The 17,223-nt window shown below is 43.4% G+C and overlaps 1 protein-coding gene across 3 annotated transcripts in view; it reads right to left on the bottom strand.

Annotated features, from left to right (window-relative positions):
- LOC119174089 (stimulator of interferon genes protein) overlaps positions 1-17,223 on the bottom strand; it is a 119,008-nt gene that overhangs the window by 99,904 nt on the left and 1,881 nt on the right. For all 3 annotated transcript variants that reach the window (XM_037424891.2, XM_037424889.2, XM_037424890.2), the window contains one exon: positions 4,724-4,852. In XM_037424891.2, coding sequence (XP_037280788.1) covers positions 4,724-4,838 — 115 coding nt within the window. In that variant the 5' untranslated portion in view covers positions 4,839-4,852. The remainder of the gene's footprint in view (positions 1-4,723; positions 4,853-17,223) is intronic.

The raw sequence follows: 17,223 nt of genomic DNA, 5'->3' as shown, positions 1-17,223 counted from the left end.
CGTGTCATGAGCCTTTTGAATATTGAAGAACACCGATAGGAAAAATTGCTTGTGGATGAAAGCATCTCGGATCTGTGCCTGGATACATACCAGGTGGTCAATGGTAGATCTATCTTCTCAAAAACCACTCTGGTACGGGCCAAGCAGACCCTTTGTTTGAAGTAAGGTGTAAGTCATTGATTTATCGTCTTTTCAAAAAGTTTACGTAGGCAGCTTGTCAGTGCAATGGGCTTGTAACTAATAAGGAAGGATGAATCCTTGCTTTGTTTTAATATAGAAATGACGATGACCTCTTTTGAACTGTAAGGAATGACGCTGGAAAACCAGATGGCATTGCACAGGGAAAGTAAGGTTTTTTGCATTTCAAGAGGTAGGTTTTCTGACATTTCATACAATACACAATCAGATTCTGGGGCAGAATCAGTGCAGCAATTAGGAGATGCCTGTAGCTCAGCTAAGTAGAATAGCTGATTATATGCCTCGTATTTTGCATATTTGGTCTTCCACATTTTGGCACTCTTGACTTATAGCGTTGGAACTCTTGAGAGTAGTGTGAAGAGCTTGAGACTTGCTTGAAATGTGCGCCCAGGTGATTCGCCTGGTCTTCTAAGCTGTCGCTTTGTGTGTTTACTAGAGGGAGAGGATATGCTTTTTTCTTCTACTCTTCTCATCCTGTTCCATACATTATCCTTTTGTGCATATAAGGTAATGCCTTAATGCCTCATAAAAATTCATGTCAACTTCCTCTCCTAGCTTGCTGGTGCGTTCTCCTGCCCAGGAACTTAATGCTCCTAAAGTTTACAAGATTCTCAGTTGTCGGCGAGTCTCGAAGAAACTGCCATGCCTTGTTTTGTTTTTTCCACACATTACGGCACTGATTATTCCACCATAGAACTCGTCGTTTGCCCGACAGTCCACTTGTTTGTGGAATACATTTCATGGCAGCGTCGACCAAAAAAAGCAGTGATGTAGTTAACAGTAGCCTCTATGCTTAATATACTCATCTCAGTCCAGGTTGAGTACCTTTCTGAAACTGCTCCCAGTCGGCATTTCGGATGAGACACTTGGGAATCTGCAGAGGACATTCATTTGAAACTTGGGTGCTCAGGACTATAGAAAAATGATCACTTCTATATGGGTTATTGATGACTTTCTATTTGAGTAGCGTGAAAAGGGATGGAGATGTAATTCTAAAGTCAATGGACGAGTATGTGTTGTTAGTTAAGTTGTGATATGTTGGTGTTTCGTGATTCAAGAAACATGCGCCTGAAGAGAAAAGAAATCGTTCGATTAGACGACCGCGTGCATCACAGCGAGAGTCTCCCCATAAACTGCTATGCGCAGTGAAGTGTCCAAGGAGAGGATAGGGTTCTGGAAATTGATCGATAAGTGACTGGAGTTCGTGTTTATTCAGTTGACGGTGTGGAGGTATGTAAATACAGCAAATTGTCACTAGTTTGTAAAAGATAACATATCAAACAGATACTGCCTCCAGGGATGTCTGAAGGGGTAAATGTGTACAGGCTGCTCCTTGCTTAACTATACTGGCAACACCACTGAATGATGCGACCGCATCATCTCGGTCCTTTCAAAAATAATGTAATTGTGGAAGAAGTTGGTGTATTTCGATTTTAAGTGAGTTTCTTGCACACACAGCATATTTGGTGTATATTTGTGTAAAAGTTCCTGGATATCATCGAGGTTCCTCAGCAGTTTTCTGGTGTTCCACTTTAGTATTTGTGTCATTTTAAAGTTGTGTCGTGCAGTGTATACAAAAAGTGAGCTTTTCGGGGGCTCTGTAATGCAGAGTTTTTCTTTTCTGCCGTGCTACAAAGAGCTGTGCCTCTCCTTTGTTGCCTGAGACGCCGGAGAAGTGGGACTTATATTCATCACCTCTGGTGAGGTGGTGGATGACACTTTCACAGAACTTTTGGACTTGCTACACTTTCAGTGGTCTGAAGTCCAGCAGACACGGGAGTCGGCCGGCCCTGTTTGTCATGTGGCAAAGCAGTACAGGCTGCTCCAGTCGGGGGCACTGATTACATGACCATGGTCACACTCTGTGTGACATTTGCAGGTGCGAAACGTGTGGCGCGGCACCCCGGCGCGTCACATCGGGGAAGGAGGAATAAAATGGGTTGCGTAGTGCGAAACGCTTACGTGCCTCTTGGAAGGGCAAGTTGAACTTGATTTTCAGTTCTATTATTTCCTTTTCCTTCTTCCACGAGGGGCAGGATCACGAGTAGCAGGATGATCTTTTTTACAGTTAGCGCAATCAGCCGCTGAAGCACCATTGTTGGACGAAAGTTCAATGAATCAGCATTTTGCGTAAGTAGAGCGCCTTCTGCAACTTTGCTATCCATGTCTGAAGCACTGACACTTCAAACAACAGTGGGAATCGGGTATGTAGGGTCGGACACAGAATTTGCAATAACCAGTTTCAATGGATTCGGGTACATCGCTGATTCTAAAAATAATTATAATGCGTTTTGTAGGAATTTGCTTCGCATCACGTCTGATCATTATTCTCTGTACTTTTACAACATTCTCATCTTGCCAGCCTTCTAGCAGTTCGCTTTCGCTCAGCTCGAGAAGGTCATCCCCAGAAATTATACCATGGACTGTATTCATAAACCTATGTGAGCTCACTGAAACAGATGCGTCTTTAAATTATACAATTTTGGATAGTTTATCGTATTGTGCCTTGTCTCGAACTTCCAAAAGGAGGTCACCACTTCCCATATTTGTGATTTTATAACTCGGGCCAATTACTTCTGTAAAATTTTTCGATAGTAAGAATGATGAAATCGCTCAGACTTTCTTTTTTTCGTTTTGACTATGAATGACATGTTATTTCAGAAAACTTTGCTTTGGTTTGGTTAAGGTGATTGCTACATCGGTGCGCCACCTTTTGAGGGAGCGATCAGGAAAGGGAGGGAAAGCATTTGCCATGTGGAAAGTATATATTTCGGCGACGATGATGACTACCCGCCACCAAGCCCAACAAGGGACACTACAAGGGTAAATTACAAACACTTAGAAACGCCAGCCATGCATCGCCACTATAATCTAATGTATTTACCCAAGGCTTTGAAGTATGGAGCATTCTAAGAGGCCAGGCTATCGCATGCTCTCAAGTGCTGTGGTGTGTTGTCGTCGTCACTTGGTATAACGCTCCACATGTAGCATATTGAGCGTGTGCTCGGGCAAAGGAGGTCTTTTTCCTCTTTTCCTTTCAGTTCCTTGATGATTATTACCATACCTGCCAACCTAGTAGCATGGAAATTCGGGAGAACACAGTGGGAAGGGGGGGGGGGGGACGTATCGAAAATTACTGAGACAGCGACATTTGCGACGCGCTGTTGTTGCTTCCGTTCAGTGTGATTGTGAAAGCACTGTGTTTCAGAGCCTCCACCATAGTGTTTTCGGCATTTGCAGCCACTTCTCCAACGATGGCAGTTCTCATACGTTTCCACCCGTACCGTTTCGCGTCCTCACACTTTGGAAACATTTTTCTAAACAACAGTCCTGTGTGATCACTTAAACTGAGAAGCAAGTTATGTTCCACAAGAAATCTCTTGAATAGGTATTCTGTACAGATGGCACTGCCTTGGCAGCTCTTTTGGAAGAAACTTTCGATGTTCTCCTGCTCTTCCGCATTACAAACGTACTTCTGATGTTTCTGTGAAGCGATATGTCAGCCTTGCCACCATGCAGAACGCTTACATTACAGGTGCACCTGGTATATAAATTGTACTTACCACCTTTCTGCGAAGTCACAAAGCACAGAAACTCATTCGTGTATGAGTCCAGAAACAGTTGCAAGTACTACTTGTTTGCTTTTGACACCGCCATCGACCTTCCAATTGAACTTGGAGAAATGCACAACCACGTAACAAATACGAGTGACGCCTAGGAAAGAGGCATAGGCCTAGCGTACAAAATGCAGGGGCCAAGGCAGACAGATGCAAAAAGTTATGGTATCTTTTCCTTCATTTTCTCCCGGTATACGGGGGTGAGCAGGTCTCATGACCACCGGCCTTTGCCTAGATGCACGGTACTCTAGGGTATGGTTCCTGTGAACCAGAAGTGTAGTGGCCAGTACTGTAGCGGAGCACTGCAACTCTTGTATTAGCAAAGGCTCACATATACATATAAGTGATTAAAAAAAAAACAAAAATAAAAACACCTCTGCTGTGACAGCCACTTTTCGGGAGATTTGAGATAGCATTCGTACAATCGGAAAAATTGGCAGGTGTGGATCACTAATCATCATGAGCATACAAAAACTAGTGCACTTGTCGTAATGAAGGCAAAACCACGCATAAAAAAGAAAGAGGACGCTAGTGCAAAATAGAAAAAAGATAGGAAAATATGGAAAGAAAAATAGAAAAAGCAAGAAATAGGAAGAAGTAGAGAGGGAAAAGTACAAGTGGAAATAACGAGAGAGAAAAAAAGAACTAAACAATATGAAAAAGGGAGAAAAAAAGAAAGAGAGGAGACAAAAATTAAAAATAAACAAAGAAAGATGCCTAGCTCCGCACCTTCCGCAAGCTTGGCACCACTAGTGCAAAGCTGCTTCAATTTCTTTTTTTATGGTTTATTTGTGAGCCAGTTCTCTCTTGCCACCCGAAAGAATGCACAGCAAGTTCACCTCATCTGTATAGCGTATTACGGCTGACCGGCCTCTGTCATTAACTAGTACGTGAAGGTTTATGCTTACCAATCTCCTTTGATGGCTTGGTGAAAATGAGCACCAGCATGAAAATGATGACAAGGCTAACAAAGAAGGCATATGACCGTGCTGGCCCCATGCCAGCAGCAGCGCCATCAGCCATGCAGCTGCTGGAGGCTGAAAAGATAAAAACGATGAACAAACTAAGCATGTGTAGTCACAGAAAAATGAGAAAAAATATAACTGATTATGTTGTGCCTTTTAGATACTTGCAAGACATGGCAGCACTAAAATGCGTTGGCTATTGTTCGTGTCAAGTCGGTTCCGCTGAAGCCTTCTTTAACAGGCGTGATGGGAAATCACTGCATTGTTTCAACAACAGGACTTGTCTTTGTCAGGGCACCAACAAAGGCCTGAATAAGAGAAATCCCTGGTAGATACATCAATTCCCACAATCTTGCTAGATAATTTCACATTACTATGAGCCTCTATATTCCCCTGAATTTTCGTCTTTAACAGTGTCTTGGTTCTTTCATGAGATGTGGGATATCAGTAATCAACACTGAACACAATAGCATTCGTACAATGTAAGTCGCCATTTGCCAACTGAGTATTCACAATAATGAAAAAAGAAATTTGAGCCATCTGAGCCTCAGCTGCCATTCTTTGACAGCTCCGAGGAGCTTATGCACATAGCACAGTCAGTAACAGACATGGTGTGGCTCTTGCGGTGGGGTCGCCTTTCCCCTGTGCTGATGTCCCGAGCGTCTGCACTTCACCGCTTTCGCAGCTTTCATACTCTATGCTGGTGAGACTGGAATGTCTTTCACGGTTTCTGGTTTGCACAGTTTTAACCGTTTTTACTAACGTTTACATAATACAAAGATAGTACTGCGATTAGGTTTCAGTTTTGGCGTTTCACTTTTTCGCTTATTTAAATTTATTTCAAACTTTGCCGAATATTTCTGCTACCAGGCCAATGACAAGAGCACCTTGGGAACATAAAAGCAACATTACTTTGGCACGATCAAAAAATTGCTGGAGTTGGCTTTTAGGAGCGATGCTCTTTAGAGCCCGACTTTTCATCCATCCATGTATCTCATGCGCTCAGATCACGCTCACAGTAAACAATACAGGCCATAACAAGCCTAGCAATGCTCAAAACTGGGTTAAAATTAATTATATAAAATAATACAATTATGACAAATGGTCAAAAAATAATGGCAATAATTAGCTGAAAATCACCCAAACTATCTTGGAAACCTGCGACAGGGCTACGCAAGAGAGGGTGCCACAGCCTTACCAAGTGAGCGGATGCCCACACGCTTCGCAGCTGCTGTATTGCTACATCTCATGAGGATTGTAGAGTCCCCACTGCTCTGTTTACTACAGTGTCAATAACACCGATGCTTGAAGTAAGCATGTAGGGTTTCCATTGCACTTTTGCAGTCTTGTTAGTGATATTCAAAAACTCAGCTCAGTTGGGTGCCGATGCTACACACTTCCTCAGATTTCACAGTTGTGGAGCTGCCATTCATATTTATAGCTCTGCCTTTCCATTGCATTATGATAGTTGTGCATTTATCAAAAGGGCATTATTAATGCTCCTAAGGGTGCTGTTCTCAATGTTCCATGACCAAAGGTGTGTAATGCTGCTGCCACACACAAGACACATGTGTGTGCTGTGTCTGCTTTTTGTAACAGAGTAATTTTTTTGCACTGTTTCTCAGTAAGCATAATCAAAAAGCAAATACTATCAGAACTATGCAGACCTCTGCACATTATAAAAATGATTAGCCAATTACAATTGCAACTTACCTTAAAATTTAATTGATTACAGTGGTCAATGACAGCCCTAGAAATGTAACAGCAATTACATTTTATCGACTACTTTTGCACTGCTTTCCTTCAAAATTTTATCACCATGACATAATAGCACAAGTTTATTCAAGATAGAACACATTTAAGTGGCTGGCAGGGTAAAGAGAAGGCTGGAGGCTTGCATGAAGGCTTGGAGGCACTAGCTTCTGCGACAAAGTGTTTCATGCAGTTAGCTTTCAACAGCAGTTTTTTTTTTCTTTAGGTTGTTGCCACTGATTCTTCTGTCTTCCCTTGTTAAGAAGTCAGCTGCTACACTGAGCACTAGGTTGTTCACTCTTTTTTTTTCTATATTATCTTTTTCCTTCCCCCTACCCCCATGTTGAATATCAAAGTGAGTGCTACCTGATTAACCTCCCTGCCTTCCTGTTTCTCTCATTCGCTGGAGCAACGCCTCCTCTGTTTTTATCAATGCCAGCCAGATGCACCCGATCCAGGCATTTACCACCCTCTCCTCTAGCCCTTTCCTGCTCTCGCCCATCGCCTAGAATTCACGTGTGCTTTGCGGTCATAGAGGAGAGAACACTTCATGCACCTGACCACGGAAATCATATGAAGTAATTTTTTCGTTCAGTAGTGTACAGATCCGTGGGGCGGCGTCTTGCATTCCTCGTGTTTACAATATTGGCAGTCATGCTGGCTCTGTAAAAGATACGGTGTACTGAGATAGCGTGTCGCCATTTGTGGCTCAATGCGTAAGTGGGGAAGCGTCATTTCAATGCTGCTGCATGCCCTGTGCTCTGTCACACACAGGGCATGCGGCGGTGGCATTGCTTCAAGCCAAAAAAAAAGAGCACGAGGGATGAAATGCAAAATATATAAGATATTAAAGAGGGAAACGCGTCCATCACATCTCCGGGGAATGTCTCGATAGCACATCTGATGCAAGCAGTGCTACCCATCATGCAGCATCGCATAATGATCACTCCCTGAACTAAAGTGGATCGACGGCCCCCGTTGAAAAGCGTGCGTTTGCACTGGCATTGAAAGAAATAAAGGAGGCATTGGCTGGAGGTGTAGTTGCACAGAGCTTCTATGCTAGAGTCCGTGTCCTCTATGAAGCATCGTGCTTCTGTTGCTGGCATTCGGGTAAGGTGTTGCAGATAAAGTCAGGAAAAAAAATGAAAAAATAGGTCTGTATGAACCCCTTGCCTGCAACAAGGGTCCCTACAGCACAGTCGCGTATTTTTTGTGACAAGAACTCCTGTAAAAAACTGCTAACTTGATTTTGGAGGAGAAAAAGTTTTAATGATTAGCGGTAACCACTTACAAGAACATGTGATTGAATTAGCCTGAACATTACAGCTTTGAAAATGTACTCAATTATATTACAAAATTTCAAGAAAATGTAATTAGGTACAAGAAAGTGATCACTTATAATGTGTTACACAAAACTCTGTAATCACGTGCACTGGCTAAAGGCTTTTTCATTTCACACATGCTTTCATCATGGCTGAAAATGATAAAAGAGATTGCTGGCTCAAGCATTGTATAATATTTTTTCTTGCATCCTTCCTTGAAGTCAAGTTCATGCTTCACGAATGGCACTTTGGAGGGCGAAAAGGAGCGTAAAATAGGCACAAGATGTGCACTGAAGAAATACTCATGAAATCTCTACAGTAAAACAGCTGTTGTATACAACGCAGAAAGAGGAAATATTGTATTGCAGAAGCTTTGTCTTTTGTAAGATTATTTAGTGTACATATAAATATCTGCAGCACTCGAATAGTCGCTCATCTATATGGTTGAGCAAAAGACCTCTAACGAGACGTGCAGCTCAACGTCATCCCATTGACAGCTTGCTTGCCTGGTTTTTCGTGCACTGTTTTGTTTTTCTTGCTGCTCCTACTTTTCGAGCAGTATATATACTTCTTGCCTCTCACCAGCTGGAGTCTACACGTAATTTACCTATTCCCACACAAGATGTGCCTGCATGGCTGTTTACTCTGAATACTCTAATTTTTTTTTTTGTATGGATTTTTGTTGTGTTGCTTCATATGCATGAAATGAGGACATTAGTTTTTATCACTAAAAAATAATGAAAGATCACACCTAGCAAAGACAAGGCAGAGTTAGAGTACCAGGAGAGAGGAATAGAGCCTCCCTCCAAACAGTGACTTGTCGCTACATGGACCACGATAACAAAGTCAAAGAGAGGGAAGTACTAAAACTACAGTTTTAACAAAGTGACTTGTCGCTACATGGACCACGATAACAAAGTCAAAGAGAGGGAAGTACTAAAACTACAGTTTTAACAATGTGCATTTTATTTAGTATGTTTAAAGGCTCTTCAATAAGTGACCAGCCTCATTTTGTCCCTCTAAGCTTAAGTAGCTCCAGTATTCAGTTAAAATATTCCCTCGTCATCCTGCACCCGTGGCTTCCCAGCCATTTCCTGCATACACTTGTTTTTTAGAAATAGGACTGGAAATGTTGGCTTTTCCACAAATGACTGCAGTAAGCCCATTGCCTGTGCATGCCACTGGTCTGGTGCAGTGCTGCTCCTTGACCGCCTCAGCTGATTTTGAGGAAAGCTCACTCAAGCGAGCGTGCATCTGCCACAGCCGGTCTAGAGGCGTGCACTCATTTCTTTCACGGCCTGCGCATGAGGGGCTGCTGCTACCTATTGCTGCAGTATGGCAGGGGTGCTCCGAGCCAACTCGCTGCTGGCAGTGGCGGAGGCTAGTGCGCGCAGGAAATGCTCGGCTTCGAACTTCCCGTGGCCCTTACTGAAGTAACTCCATGATAGCAATGTGATGGAATTGGCGTGGCAAGCGTTTGCAATAGCTCTAATGATTTTCACTTTTCGGTAGTGGAAATAGAAACCGCTGATCTCCCCTTTCTGTTGCCCGGGAAACATCGCCATGGTTATGACAAAAATTTCTTTTTCTTTTCCTGTAGTGTCGAGAAATGAGTAGGAGACTTAATACCGCATTTTTCATTTATGTGCGAATGCATGTTCCACTCTGAAGGCCTGGCTGCATGATCACTGATTGGCAGAAAAAGTTACCGATAACTTATTCTTTGGTAGCAAAATGGTTTATGAAACATTTCTTTTTAAATAAACATGCCAGCACTCGAAAATAGCGAAATTTATATATATTGTTGAAGGTATTGAAGTTTGTGCTTTATTGTTAAATAAATGCTTCAAAAAGATGAAACTCAATGCATCATGGAGACGGCCATAGTTTTTCACACTTAGCTTTAAGTCATAATCCGGCTAGAAGGAATAATAATAATAAAAAGGGGAAGAATAATAGACTGCTGAAAATAACAAAAAAACAAGCTAAAAATATATGAAATAGCAGGTAATGATACAATTTTTAGACAGACAACAACGTACAAAAAAAAGAAGAAAAAAGGTGGGTGTACAAGTAAACACATGAGAAGATTATAATTATAATTATTATTATTATTATTATTATTATTATTATTATTATTATTATTATTATTATTATTATTATTATTATTATTATTATTATTATTATTTGATTTGCATACACAGAAGCAAAGGGACACAGAGGAAAGAGGGAGAGCTGTCATCTGCCACCTGGAGGGGCACAACGTCTGCTCACTCTTTCGGGACGAGGGAAGAAACAGAGGAAACGAAGATAAGAGGGAAAAAAGAGGAAAGAAGAGAGGGAAGTAAAAAAGAAATGGGGAAGACTTGGACAAGTATAAGCAAAAATTTTTTCAATTTAAAAATCCGACTATAAATGGGTGGCCAGGTCCGCAGAGGTCACTTGCGTCAATCACCATGAAATGAACGTCAGATCATATGTGCAATGACGCTTTCGAAGCATTTCGTAAATGGAAAGATCCACACCGTGCATCAAAAATTGCTGTGAACGCCTATGTAACCCGAAAGTCTGGGCTCATCATTTCTTAAATTGGTTTCTTGGAGAGCTGTAACATCCAGCGGATTATTCACTGCCTAAGAACGAGGTCACCATTGCGCGGCCATAGGGACCCGAGTTTTCTTAGCAGCACATAGAGACGAGGCTTGCGACTGGTGTTCATGTGATTTCTAGTGAAGACTGTCGAGAAATAAAATGAGAGCCCCCAAAAGCTGTTGTGCGACTAATGATGCTGGGACTATGAGAGATCTGATGACGTTAACAAGCATCTCAAGAATGGTTACAAGTTGGGCATCATCATTGGCTGGAGCCATTTCTGGTGCCCTGTTTATCGTATTTTCTACTGCAGACATGGCCTCGGTGGAAGCTGGTTCCGACGTTTTCTGAGGCGCGACCTTTGAGGAGGTTGTGTCCGATGGCTTTGATAGAAGCACCGGCCACGATGTTGCCGAAATGCTGAAATCGCACTTTCTTTCGTCGTTTCGATTCACTTTGACTATACTGTTCTTCAGACGTACAGGTACATCTTCAGTTGTGTCAGTGCCAGCTACTTGACGGGTGCTATGGCTAGGTGTCTTTTCTCGTGATGCAATCTTTTCAACTTTCTCTTTCAGGACCTTTCATTTTTTCTTTAGCTTTGGACATTCTTTGCCCATTGCCAAGTGTTCGCCATTACAGTTACGCCAGTTTGATGTCACACTGTCACAAAATTTTACGTTGTGATTTGCGCCACATTTAGCACAGACCACAACACTAATGCAGAAACCCTGTATATGTCCAAGCTTGAGACATTTGCGGCATTGTAGAAGTGTTGGTATAAATGATTGGACCGAGTACCACACTAGTGTGGCCTTTATGTGACCGGGTAGCTTTTCGCACCCGAAAAGAATCTTCACACACTTCAAAGAGCCATACCTTTGAGCACTGATGATGATGCATGCCAGAGACAACTAAATAAAAACATTGATGCTTCCATTTCTGCTGCTCGGGGAAGCGTAGAGGTTATAACACAGCCTTTTTTTTTTTTCGTTTTCAGTAACTTTTATAAATCAAATGAATATCTGGAACTACAGCTTCTACGAATGATACACCACAGAAAATATTGGAAAAGTTCACCCGCTACTTGGACGAATTCCTTGCATTAAGTGTGAGCCACACAAGGGAAAAGAATGTTAATGAGAACTAACAAGCAATAATGCCAAGGAAAGTATAGGGGATGTTATTAGAAATAATTGTAATGTAAATGCGAATAAAAAAAGTGAACGAAAAGATATTTGGCACCAACAAGATCTGAACTTGTGACCTTTGACATCCGAGGCTCTACTAGTGAGCTACGGTGACGGTTACTCCTTCGTCCACTTTACAGGGTGGCAACGTCAATCGGCACCACCTAGTGCCATGGTGGCGAGTGAACGCTTTTTTTGCCTGTTTGGCATCACGTAGTACATGGTTTTATTTCGAGATGGCAGCTGACCAATAATTCCTTGCATACCACCCCAAGGCATCAAGTCCACCAGAAAGGAACTTTCGCTATGAATGAAGGAAAGTGTAAATATAAGGGCTCATTTTCCTTGTTAGACACAACATTATTGAGAACTAACGGTAAATAATGTCATGGAAAGTATAGGGGATGTTATTAGAAGTCATGTATCAGCATGCCATTTATACCAATGTCAACCAAAGAGTTTGAATTTATTGGCAAAGACTCTGGCAGTCTGTTATGGTGCAGCCGTGGTGCCACTTAAATGTGTGAATTCCTTGCGCATCTATTCATGCCACCACATCATCTGAATTCACTGTTATGTTTGTGGCAAAACGTAGTGACAATATTAATTGCTGGGATTTGCAATATGATTATGATGGACACCGTAGTAGACGCTCTGGAAATTTCAACCATTGAGGTTTTTTAACGTACACCTAAATAAAAAATATGGGCACATGGGCCTCAAGCATTTCCAAAAGCATCGAATATAAGGTGTTAGAGTCTAAAAAAATAAAAATTCTGGGAGTGCTGTGTGTACGTGCGTCTCCACTGCTGAGTGCATGAGTGCCAAGAAAGCCGGGCTGTCCCCACACAGACCTCTACTACACTTACCGACGTCCTCACGTGGAGCGACTCATGGCGGCTGATGGGGGGGGGGGGTCGGTCACCAGAGGAGAGAACATGCGCATTAGTTAAACTAAGATGCAAACACGAAGTGGACCTCAGGAGAAGCCACTAGGGAAGTTGAACACGTGTGTTTATGGTGTAGGGGGCAGTTTCTAACAGTTGTTGAGGAAGGAGAGTTAGCGGAAGCGACTGGATAGCAGATTAGGGTTGAACTTAGGGCTGTCGAGCACTCGGTCCGATGGTCGGGCGGGCGATGGCTAAGGAGGCGAGAAAAACCATGGGCAAAAGTGAGCTGGTACAGTGCGAACAATGCAAGCGCTGGTGCTACCTGGACAAGGCAGCCTTCACGAGTTTGGCCGTCACGGACAAGGCAAGCTTCGTGTGCAGGCTGTGTGAGGCACTGAAGGCGGCAGTGCGGCACATGGAGGTTAGCGTTGAGGGGCTGCAGGGGGAGCTGAGGGTGAAACGGGAGCAGAGGATGGAACTCCAGAAACAGCTCGAAGCGTCGCATGAGCAGGAGGAGGCTAACGCCAGCTTATTAGAGCAAATGAAGGGTGACCTTAGAAAAGAACGGAAAGGGCAAACTGAGCTCGAGAAGCGGGTAAAGGAGCTAATGGCTCTTTGCCCCGGACCCGACCGGTGTGAGATGGAGGGCATGGGTAGCACAGAAGGTGACAGGCAGGAAGCAACAGGCGAGAAGGGAGGTCAGGGGGCCGCAGTGTCTGGCCACAGCATGGAGGCTCCGAGGATATACAGCTCGGTAACGTCGCAGTCTTCGAGCAGGGCAGGAACACAGGACACACGGCAGAGAGAGAAACAGAGGAAGCAAACAGGGGCGCCATCGCAAACAGGAAGCCAGCGATTGAAGCGTAAAAGGGCCCTAGTGGTGGGGGACTTTAACATAGCCAGGGTTACGGATGGCATAGGGAAGTGCATGGTGAATGCGCTGGCCAAAGCTCACGACGTTGTGGAGGGCAGCTTGAAGGGCGAAAATCTCGTCACTATTCATGCTGGTCTTAATGATGTGCTGAAGAGCAAGACTCAGAAGCCTCAGAGACAATTAGAGGATGGGATGCATAAACTCCGAGACGCCACTGGGAGTGTACATGTGACCATACGCACAGTCCCAGAAGTCTGGGGGCAGTCCCGTGGGATTGAATGGAGGGTAGTGGAGGCTAACCCCCATATTGAGAAACGCTGCTTGACTTACCACCGACTTCAATGCAGAACAAACGCATTTCAAATGCACTGTCTTTAGGCGGTGCCAAAGCAGCACAAACACACAGACACATTTCAAACACACTGCAAGAAAGTGGGTTTAAAGTTCAAGTCAAGGAGCATTTCTGTATACGGGGGTAAGTGTGTGATCATGGGTATGAGCCAGCAGCTCGGATACAGCATAATGGAGGTGAACCAAGACATGTACGAGCCCGGCACTCGCCCCTTTGCACAAGATGGCATTCATTACAGTGGTGCGACGAGCAGGAGGGTTGGTAATAGGGTGGGTCGTCAAGCCACAGCTTCGTTTAGGGGGACAAAGCCCTCAGGCCAACAGTGCAACCAAAGACGATTCTAAAGGGGCATCAATATACAAGCCACGTGGGGTCCGTGGGAGAATAAAACGACGTAAGCACAAGGGCCGAGCTAATTCAGACATAGGCTATATTAACATGCAGGGTGAAAGGAATGGGTTAAAGTGGGAAGAGATAGAATAGCCGTTAAGGCAGGAGGAGCTGATGGTATAAGGGATTGTGGAAACACATCTTTGGGACATGGAGCAACCACCTTGCAATCTGGACTATGTATGGGGATGTTGCAATAGAACAGAAGGCAGCAAAAAAAGGGGTAAAATTGGGGCATTTATACACAAAAGTATGGGTTGGTAAAGTGTCAAGCAGGGATGCACGGAGGATTCATGGTTAAAAAGGAAAGTAGCTGGGCAGATGACACTCCTTGGTTTGGTGTACTTGCGAACGGGTGCAAAACCAGAGAGGAAAACCAGCCAATGATGGAGTGTATAACAAATGACATTAAGGAATTAGGAGGAGAGTGCGAGATAATTATACTAAGAGATATTTATTTACTTTATTTATTTATTTATTTATTAGGTACCTGCTTTGCCATAAGGCATTACAGCAGGGAGGGTACAGTACTATGATCAAACACATGAAAAAACATATGAAACATATGACACATATGAATGCACACATAGGAGATATAGATGGGTATACTGACCCAACAGACAAAGTGATCATGGATATGTGTGAAAGTCATGATTTGATCATTTTCAACAGTACTGAGAAGTGTGAAGGGCAAATAACATGGGAGGCAGAAAGGCTGCAGTCAACTATAAATTATGCGTTGATGTCACATAGGATGTATGATAAGCTCGGGTAAATGCACATAGATGAATGTGTCACCAGAAGTCTGGGTAGTGATCACAAACATACCAAGCTAAGTTTTGGAAGAGCAATGAAAGTGCGAAGAGACAAATTGAGCAACTACAGAGAAAGTTTTATTCAGAAAGGCAAATAGAAATAGGTACTAAAAAATTGAGAAAGTAATCACATAATAAAACAGTGTGGACATACACGAATCCAATAAGACTGTTTGAGCTAGAGCTTGCTAAGGCACGTGACAAGTCACCCCGGAAAAGGAGACACAGACCCAAAAGTTGGTGGGATTACGAAGTTGAAGAGAGCCATAGCAAAATGTCAGAAAGCCTCTTACACGAATCTAATTAGACTGTTTGAGCTAGAGCTTGCTAAAGCACGTGACAAGTCACCCCGGAAAAGGAGACACAGACCCAAAAGTTGGTGGGATGAGGAAGTTGAAGAGAGCCATATCAAAACGCCCAGAAGCCTCTTACATGAATTCAATTAGACTGTTTGAGCTACAGCTTGCTAAGGCACGTGACAAGTCACTTCGGCAAAGGAGACACAGACACAAGAGTTGGTGGGATTAGGAAGTTAAAGAGAGTCATAGCAAAATGTCAGGAAGCCTCTTACACGAATCTAATTGGACTGTTCGAGCAACAGCTTGCTAAAGCCTTGTGCCAAGTCAACCCGGAAAAGGAGACACAGACCCAAGAGTTGGTGGGATTAGGAAGTTGAAGAGAGTCATAGCAAAACGTCAGGAAGACTCTTACACGAATCTAATTAGACTGTTTGAGCTAGAGCTTGCTAAGGCACGTGACAAGTCACCCCGGAAAAGGAGACACAGACACAAGAGTTGGTGGGATTAGGAAGTTGAAGAGAGTCATAGCAAAACGTCAGGAAGACTCTTACACGAATCTAATTAGACTGTTTGAGCTAGAGCTTGCTAAGGCACGTGACAAGTCACCCCGAAAAAGGAGACCGACCCAAGAATTGGTGGGATGAGGAAGTTGAAGAGAGCCATATCAAAACGTCAGGAAGCCTCTAGGGAACACAGACATGCTATGCAGCGGGGCGAACCGGCAGATGATGTTGAAAAAAAATGGGTTACCTTTCTAAGCTGTAGAAGGGAAGCATCCCTTCTTATCAATGAAAAGATTTGAAGAAAGGGGGCTCAGTGGCTGGCAGAAGTACATAAAAAGGATAGAAAGGCCACTGCAAAATTTTGGAACCATCTAAACTTTCTAAAAAATGTCTATAGCAGAGATTTATAACTACAGCTCAAGGTGTTAGGCTAGAGGGGGACGAAGCTATTGAATATATAAGAACAAGGATTACAGAAAAATTTCAGCAAGGAAGTGCCCTATGTACCTAAATGGCCAAGGATAAATTAAGTGGTACAGTTGTTTCATTTTCACAAAGAGGAGGGGGAGAAAGGGCTGAGAAGAGGGTTTCTAGCAGCACATCAACAGGCCCTGATGGCATCCCAATTATGCTGATAAAAGCATTGGGTCCCAAGTCTCAGCAGATTTTGAGAGAGGCAGCGAGCAAAACAATAATTAATGGTGAAGTCCCCGATGGGTGAAAACTTAGCAGGATGAGCATGATCTATAAAGAAAAGGGGGACAAAGCTGGCATAAACAACTACCACTCTATAACAGTGGCATCAGTGGTCTACAGGCTGGCGATGCAGATTATAAAGGAAAGACTGTAGGCATGGATAGAGGATGAGGGGGTGCTGGGGGAACTGCGGAATGGGTTTCGGAAACACAGGAGGTTGGAAGACAATCTGTTCTCACTGACGCAGTGCATTGAAATAGCAGAAAAGGAACACAGGCCCCTGTGACTAGCATTTTTGGATATCAAGGGAGCGTACGATAGCATGGTTCAAGAGGGTTTGTGGGGAATACTGGACGCCCTAGGTATGGAAGATGGAGTCACTAATCTTTTTAAGGACATCTATTAAGTAACAAGGTAGTTATAAAATGGGAAAAACAGGAATCTGAGCCCACAGACATAAAACGGGGGCTTAAGCAGGGGTGTCTTCTGTCACCCTGGTTATTCATGATGTATCCACAAGGATTAGAGGCCCAATTAGAGGAGAGTGGACTTGGCTTCAGCCTCTCTTTCGTCCAACAAGGAAAACTCGTTGAGCAGGCACTACCGGCATTGCTGTATGCAGATGATATAGTGCTAACCGCCGACAACAAGGAAGATTTGAAGGGATTGATAGACATCTGCAGTAATGAGGTGGGTAGGTTAAACTTGAGATTCAGTAAAGAAAAATCAGCACTCATGATTTTTAATGATAATAGAGGTAGTGACCTT

The sequence above is a fragment of the Rhipicephalus microplus genome, chromosome 5, assembly GCF_043290135.1.
Source record: "Rhipicephalus microplus isolate Deutch F79 chromosome 5, USDA_Rmic, whole genome shotgun sequence".
In the NCBI taxonomy this organism is placed as follows: domain Eukaryota; kingdom Metazoa; phylum Arthropoda; class Arachnida; order Ixodida; family Ixodidae; genus Rhipicephalus; species Rhipicephalus microplus.
Note: the sequence above shows the minus strand (reverse complement) of the source record. Positions and strands in the feature narration are given on the sequence as shown.